This window comes from Euphorbia lathyris, chromosome 10 (genome assembly GCF_963576675.1).
Source record: "Euphorbia lathyris chromosome 10, ddEupLath1.1, whole genome shotgun sequence".
In the NCBI taxonomy this organism is placed as follows: Eukaryota; Viridiplantae; Streptophyta; class Magnoliopsida; order Malpighiales; family Euphorbiaceae; genus Euphorbia; species Euphorbia lathyris.
The window spans coordinates 25,863,125-25,871,838 of NC_088919.1; the positions used below are offsets into that span (position 1 = coordinate 25,863,125).

Sequence of the window (8,714 nt, forward strand, 5' to 3'; positions counted from 1 at the left end):
CTACTTTTTAATTTATCATGATACACATATGTAAATTTTGTATGAGAACGTGTAAAGGTGTTCCCAATAGCAAGTAGTAAGTTTTCCTCAAAATATATCATAGGCAATTTAGGAAAACGAGCCCATACCATAGTTGAATTGATTTGTGTTGTGGCGAAAAGAAACTCAAGAGTCCATGTTCTAACATTCAGATAGTGGCCTTGGATAATCCACGAGCCTTTTTGCATCATCTTATCCGGATTAATCACATTCTTGAACTTAACCAGATGACAACCATGTCCAATCTCAACAAGATCAATCTCCGCTACAGGTTTCCAAAGTTCAGTAACTCGAGTGTGCATGGAAATATAGCTGATATTATGGCCTAACAATTTTAGAATAAGAGTTTTGTTCCTCCATCGATGTGCAAGTTTTTCCTTGAACTGAGGGTTACAAGTGATTCGGGGTTCCAAACAATTATTATCAACATAATCAATTGTAATTAGACATTCAGCGTGCAAATCCATATAAACTTTCTCTTCCTTCATGTTCTTTAATAGGTGCAAAGGATTCTCGATAAGACTTCGGTGATCCACCATTCAGGGGGAAAAGCCTTATCATGGTTAGGTGGTTCCGGTGGGGATTTGGTTAGCGGCACCGTTGAATTAGGAACATGCTTGGGTATCATCACAGTCATTAGGGCGTTGCCTTTGACTCGTCTTTACTAATATAATATCTTAAACTATAAATCTTAAAATTAATTAAATAATATTATATATTTTACGCAATGTGTGGATTTTCGACTAGTTAAACTAAAAGTTTAAATCGATAATTAAGATTTAAGAATAGATTTTTATTATTATTTCTGACCATATAACTCCAATATTGCATTAATGTTATATATGTAAATAGGATTTGCTTCTTTTACAATATGAAAATAGCTTTGGTTGATGATGAGAATATCATTTCTCAACATGTTGTGGAATACTTCTCCACTCTTTTTTACTAGCAGCATGCTATCTATTGATCAAGACTCTATTTCTGCGGTTATTCCGGATTCGATCTCTTTGGCGGATAATGATCAGTTCACGCGGTGGCCAACGTTAGATGAGATCCGCGCTAAGGTATTCAGTCTTAGCCATGATAGCTCTCCGGGTCCAGATGGCTATGTGGGTTTTTTCTACCAGCACTTTTGGGATGTAATTGGTTCAGATGTCTATAAAATGGTGCAGAGTTTCTTTGATACTAGATGTATGCTTCCAGATATGAATTCTAGTATTATGACTCTTCTTCCCAAAGTTGCTGAAGCCAATGAAATTCAGCATTTTCGACCTATCGCCATGAGCAATTTTAATTATAAGATCATTTCAAAGATCATTGCTGATAGGCTAGCACCTGTCGCCACGCGCATTGTTTTGGATAATCAATTCGGATTCATTTCTAGTAGAAGCATTCATCATTGAATTGCAGCGGCCTCTAAAGGGGTAAATATGTTAAATAAGAATTGCTTTGGCGGAAATATGGCTCTGAAGATTGATATTAGGAAAGCTTTTGATACCATTGACTGGAATTTTCTTTTGGTTGTTCTTGAATCTTTTGGTTTCTCTTTCCAATTTAGAGGCTGGATTTTGGAAATTCTTCGATCTGCTCGTATGTCAATTGCTTTTAGAGGGGGTAGCAAGGGTTATTTTAGCTGCTTATGTGGGGTTCGTCAGGGGGATCCTCTTTCTCCAATTTTATTTGGTATTGCAGAGGACTTCTTTAGCCGTTGGCTGGCTAAGTTGGTGGGTGAAGGCAAATTTCAGCCCATGGTTTATCATAACTCTTCTCGTTTTTCTTCTCACCTCTTATATGCAGATGATATGTTAATTTTTGGCAGCGCTACTCTAAAAAATATGAAATGTGTCAAGCATCTTTTCAACTTTTATGCCGCCATCTCAGGTCAGACGGTTAACTAAGATAAATCTATAATTTATTTTAGGAGCAGTATCAGCATCCAGCACAAGAATCGGCCTATTGGTATACTGGGTATTCATGTTGCTCGACTGCCGTTTAATTATCTTGGGGTTCCAATTTTTCAGGGGGCCCCAAAGGCCCGTTATTTGCAACCGCTTATGGATCGTTTCCTTGTTAAATTTAGTCTCTAGAGGGGGCAATCGCTCTCTTTAGTAGGTAGACTAACTTTGATCAAATTTTCCTTAACGGGTGCTCTAATTCATTCATTTATGATTTACAAGTGGTCTTCCTCTCTTACCACAAAGATTGATACAGCTCTCAGAAACTTCCTTTGAACTGGGGACAAGGATTAGAGAAAGCTTCTTACAGTCAAGTGGAAGAAATGTTGTCAATTTTAAGAATTTGGGGGGCTCATAATCAAGGATATTGGTCTGTTCAATAAATCTCTTCTTGGTAAGTTCAGCTGGGACTTGATTCAAAAAAATGGCTATATCCCTACTATGCTTCGAAACCGCTTCCTTTATCAATCTGGTATGCCTAAGCGCTATATTTCAAATTCATCGGTTTGGACATCTGTTCGACCAATTTATGATCAGATCAGTTTGGAATTGACTTGGTGGCTTGGCGACAATTCTGAACTCAATTTTTGGACGGACTCTTGGATTACTCCGACGGTTGCAAATCAGCTCGGCATTCCGGTAAGTATTCAGCGCAAGCTTTATGATCCGTTTCACTCTTTTCGCATAAATGACTCCTGGACTAATTTGCATTGACTCCCTGATCTTGTCCAATTGAACATTCAGCGAGTTTCTTGTAGTTGGGACGGAACCGACACTTGTTTGTGGAAGCCATCTATGTCAGGTCTATATACTGCCAAAGGTTTTTAGAGCTCTTTCAGCAACAACACTCCGGTTGACTGGAATAAATTTCTTTGGAATGCATTTGTGCTGCCTAGGCGGTCAGTCACCTGCTGGTTAGTGATTCACAAGAAAATTGCAGTCCAAACCAATGTACATGTATGTGGTTTTTCACTTGCTTCGAGATGTGAACTGTGTAAATGCCATATTGAATCAATTGATCATCTTTTCGTCAATTGCCTGGTAGCGAATAGTCTCTGGAATGTTATCTTCTCTACTTTCGGTATACACTGTAGTAGTGTATTGACCTTTAGGAATCTTTTTCGGGATATTAGAACTGTCCGTTTACATACTTCTATGAGAAAGGGCTGGGATTTAGCTACTATAACTGCTGTTTGGTACATGAGGAATATGACTATTTTTGAAAATGATCTCCCTTCAATCCAATTCCTTCAGAATCGGCTTCACTTTTGAATTCAGGAACCAAAATGGATTGTTAATTTGCCGAGCCGTGCTAGTCCTCCACCGGACCTGATCATTGTTCGCTGGTGTCCGCCGCCATCGGGTTGGATAAATGTTAATACTAACGACGCGACAAACGGTGCGCCTGGAATCGCCGGAGCTGGTGGGATTTTCAGAAATTCTCGAGGTTTTGTTATTAGTTGCCAGGGTAAATTTCATCAATGGTGTACAACCTTTGCCCCATTTCACACTTTGGTGTACAACCTTCAATTTGTCTCACTAATGTATACGAACTTATAAGTGACCTCTAACTTTGGTGTATGGCCGGTTAAAATGACCGGTCAACGTCAGTCAACGCGCCACATTATCTTTTTTTTTTTCATCTCTCTCATTTAAAAATGTGGTATCCTAAAATTGAAAGGTCTAAAATACCCTCTCTCCACCTTTCCCTTCCATCTCTCCATCTTTCCCTTTGCAAATCATTTCTCTCTCTTCTTTTCCCCTTTATCTCTCTAACTCCCCTCTCCCTCTTTCCTTTTCATTTGTAATCAAGCTTTCTTTCTCTCTCTTCAACTTATTTATTTCTTTCTCCCTTCAAATTTCTTTCTCTCCCTTAAAAAAACCCACATGAAATGACAACTCTTCTTCAGCGAAACCCAGGAGTAACCTGTCCTTTTCGAAACCCAGAAGCAACTTCTACTAATTTCTAATTTTCAAAATCTAATTTCAGATTCAATTAATTTCCAGATTTAAAATATAGATTGGTCGTTGTTCTAGGGTGGATTTGAGAATAGAAGAGTATATGTTATTGGTCCTTGTATATTTGATAGGAAAATCCATACTAGCTTTGATTTGTCTATTCTTGTTTCAAAAGAATGTCTAGACTTCCCAGATTTGTATTTTTTTTTGGATATTTGAAGGTCAAACAAATATTGACGCTGTATAATTTAACATTTTGTTTCTAGATTCTGCGTGTGTATTTTCTTTTCCATCAGGCTAATAACCAATAAAATAAAATTCTTGTCAAATTTCAATTGCAGTCAATTCTTTTGTATGCAAGTAGTTTCAACGTTGGATTCAATGGTGGACAATATTAGAGAAGCCCAAGTTAAACATGTTAATTATTAGCAAAATATCACCAAATGGATTTGGAAATTACGCAAACACCTCTCCTTTAATAAAGATGACCTCCAATTAAAAATGAGAAACCTTTTGCATAATAGAGCTGAATTACAAATAAAAAGGAAAGAGAGAGGAAGATGGAAGTTAGAGAGAGAAATGAAAAGATAGACAGAGAAAGGATTTGCACGGAAAGAGAAAGGAAACATGGATAGATGAAAGGGAAAGATGGAGAAAGGATATTTAAGACATTTCAATTTTAGGGGTCCCACATTTTTAAGTGGGAAAGATGAAAAAAAGATGATGTGGCGCGTTGACTGATGTTGACCGGCCATTTTAACCGGTCATACACTAAAGTGGGAGGTCACCTATAAGTTCGTACATATTAGTGAGACAAATTGAAGGTTGTACACCAAAGTGTGAAATGGGACAAAGGTTGTACACCATAGATGAAATTTACCCTTAGTTGCTATGCTATTAACCTCTCTAGTTCCTATGCGCACATTGCCGAGCTGACTGCCATCATTTTCGCATTAGAATCTGCCTGGGAACGGGGGTGTCACAATCTTTGGATTGAATCAGATTCTGCATATGCGGTTGATATGCTAAATAGAAAGTCTATAATGGCTCTCTGGAAAATTAGATAAGACTGGCTTCAGTGTTTATCTAGATTTTCGAATATGAATTGCAGAATCACTCATATCTATCGAGAGGGCAATCATGCGGAGGATCAACTTGTCCGTTTTGGCAAAACAGCTTCTGATCTTACATGGTGGCATTCGGCTCCTCATTTTTATCAATCGTCTGTTTTATGTTCTGAACTTTTTTATTTTCTTTTTCCTCCTTTGTAATTTTCCTTTTTTTATTAATAATATTTCGGGTTGATTTGTTGTGTTAGGAGTGCCAACCTAGTTGGGATGTCTAGCCATTTAATCGCGTCCCAATCCTTGTTTGAGTTGATTTTCTGGAATGATCTGAAAAATTTGTAGATTTATTTTGTATTTTCTTTAATTTTTATACTTGTGAAATGAAGAAGGTGGATTATGGGGTAAATTACACCAATAGTACCTGAACTTTACCTATTTTATACTTTGGTACCTAGATTACATTTTGTCCCAAAAATATACCCGAAGTAATGATAACCGGACAATTTAGTAAATTTTATCGGTAAATGACCGGTCAATGCAAGTTTGTCTGAGTAAATTACATCAATGGTACCTGAACTTTTCCTAATTCACACTTTGATACTTGCATTTTTTTTCCTAAAAATATAACTCAAGTAAAGGTGACCGGATAATTTAATACATCTGATCGGTTAGTGACCAATCAACGAGAGTTTGACCATTTTGAATCAAAAATTGGGACCTACAATACACTCAATTAACATAAAATTATAATACTACCCTTTAATATATATGTAGAGCTAAATGGTAGTATTGTATATGTTAATTGAGTGTATGATGAGTCTAAATTTCTAATTTAAAATGGTCAAACTCACGTTGACTGGTCAAATATACTAAATTATCGATTCATCTTTACTTGAAGTGTATTTTTTGGACAAAATGAAATATAGGTACCAAAGTGTGAATTAGGGTAAAGTTTAGGTACCATTAGTGTAATTTACTCATTAAACCCGCATTGATCGGTTATTGACTGGTAAAATGTACTAAATTGTCCGGTCATCGTTAGTTCAGGTATATTTTCGGGACAAAATGTAATCTAGGTACCAAAGTGTGAATTAAGGTAAAGTTCAGGTACTATTAGTGTAATTTACTCGTGGATTATGTAATAAAAATAAATTAATTTTATATTGAATTTTGTTTAATGAACAGTGGCATATTTATTATCGTAATAAATTTAATCAGTTGACTATTGGATTATAGAATATTAATATGATAGGGTAAGACCTTTATTTAATATTATTATGTAATAAATTTATTAATTAAATAGATATGATCAAATATTATTGAGGTAGAGAATTTGTTTTGGTATAATAATAAAGAAAATAAGCAGGTATTTAAAAGTTATTATTGATGAATAAAGCGAGAAGAAGTAATTAAAGAAGAGAATGTTGGTGTTTAATCCTTGGCGATTTGTGCAAAATATTGCCAAAGACATCGTAGAAGACAATATTAGCTTGAGTTGGAGTGATTTGAAGAGAAATAAAACCTTGACCATCGTAATAAAACTCCATTTCATTTGGATCCCATTTTTTGACATCTCCTCTCCATGCCTTTGATCCACCTCCACTTGTTATAAATTCTATTTCTTCACTCCTGCTACTTATATGTTCCAAGCAATGGTCATGCCCGTTTATGTAAAGATCAACATCATTTTGCAGAAGAATGGGAAGGAGTAGGGAGTTGAGTTCTGGGGTGTTCCCATGATGTCCAGCACTTTTAATTGTATGGTGACCTACCACTATTTTCCAATTTGCTGTGGATTCCTTTAATGCCACCTCCAATTCCTTAAGGAGATTTGAAAGATAAGTGCGGCGATTAGGTAATAAACCAGTCCAATCATATTTATGGTCTTTCTCTTCCTGAGAGAAGTATTTGTCAACAAATGGAGTAGTGTCCACCATGAAAAATTCAGCTATTTCTGCAATAAGGATAATTAATTAATTATATAGGAGAAATAAGAAAAGAAAAGAAATATACTATACATACTGGTGTCGAGAATGAAAGATCTGAAGCAAATCCATCTATGGTCCTTTCCTCTAAGGACGGAACTCAATTGTGCCTCAACATCACCCCTATAGTCATGGTTACCCAATACTGCACCAAAACATCTATTTCATCATATCATATATATATAAAAAAGAGAAGAGAAGACAAGATACATACCGCTGTACCATGACTTGTTCAAACTGGGTGCTCTGTAAATATTTGTGAAAGAGTCATAAAAAGCTGGATCCTTCACACCCCTCAATCCATCATCATAAAAATTATCTCCAGTTGATATTATAAAATCCACATCTAATTTCTCCCCAACAATTCCCATCTAAATAAACACAAATCTGAATTATACTTCACTTACGCAAAAGGACAATAACATATTAATTTATTTAGGTGGAAAATTAATTGATGTTACAAAGAATGTAAGTCCAATTCTCAACTAAAGCTAGTATCAACGTGGCATTCTTTCATTTGTCAACTACCCCACGAAAGCAAAGCAAGCACCTTCCTCCTCCTTTCCTTTTGAAAGCAAAGCAACGCAACACGTAACATTTCATTCAAATTTTGACATACCTGAAAAGCAACATGGGACTGGTTGTATAGTCCCCGACGTCCCCAATCGCCGACTACCAAAAGGCTAAGAGACCCATCTGCTTTCGAAGGATGACCAAGTCGTTCAAGATGACCACAACAACAACAAACACCAGAGATGAGGACTAGAACAACCACCACCACTTGGCTTAAAACAGACATATCCTCTCCTCTCCTTTCCCTCTCAGATGAAATGAAATGTATATATGAAAACCAAAGGAAGGTTTCATACCCAAACTTCATTTATAATTATAATTATAATAATATGTGGCTTCTCACCATCACGGCCCTACCAATTGCACATTCATATCCAATTAACAATCATAATAATAATAATATCCATTCTAATCTAACCTTTTTTATATATTGTAATGATATGATTCTCACTAATTGTTATTGATGTGAAATTTAGTATTTATACATAATACAGTTCACTCTGTAGTGAACAACCTATATTTTAGGCTAGAGATAAATAACAGAATGATACAGATAAATGGCAACTAAATACATAGTCTAATACACCCCCGTAGTCGAAAGGTTCGGAGGACGAACGTTGAGACTATTTCGAAAATCTTCAAACAGTGTTGACGGTGGACCTTTGGTGAAGATGTCAGCGATTTGATAACGAGATGACACGTGAAGAATGCGGACTTCTCCTTTGGCAACTCGTTCTCGGACAAAATGAATATCCATTTCCACATGCTTAGTGCAGTGGTGCTGAACCGGGTTGCCTGCCAGATACACTACGCTGACATTGTCACAGTACACTATTGAAGATTTCTGAATCGGACAACCAAGTTCCAAAAGTAGATTGTGTATCTAGCATGTCTCAGATATGACGTGGGAAACACCGCGATACTCGGCCTCTACGCTGGATCGGGACAGTGTTGGCTGTCGTTTCGCTGACCAAGATATAGGAATACACAGTAGCCTGAAGTTGATCGGCGAGTATCGGGACAACCTGCCCAATCGGCATCCGTGTATGAAATCAATTGACTGGGAGGAGATGCTAGTAGTGTGAGGCCAAAATCAAGGGTGCCCTGAACATACCTGAGGATGCGTTTAAGGGCAG

General features: G+C 36.7%; 1 protein-coding gene across 1 annotated transcript; it reads right to left on the bottom strand.

The window, feature by feature from the left end:
- Window positions 1-6,370: 6,370 nt before the first annotated feature.
- Window positions 6,371-7,885, bottom strand: LOC136210044 (purple acid phosphatase 8-like). The gene is made up of 4 exons (XM_066001719.1): window positions 7,625-7,885; window positions 7,220-7,376; window positions 7,043-7,150; window positions 6,371-6,974 (listed from the first exon to the last, which is right to left on the bottom strand). Exons 1-4 carry the CDS (start codon window positions 7,883-7,885, stop codon window positions 6,430-6,432), a joined length of 1,071 nt encoding a protein of 356 aa, XP_065857791.1. The 3' UTR covers window positions 6,371-6,429.
- Between the last annotated feature and the right edge of the window lie 829 nt (window positions 7,886-8,714).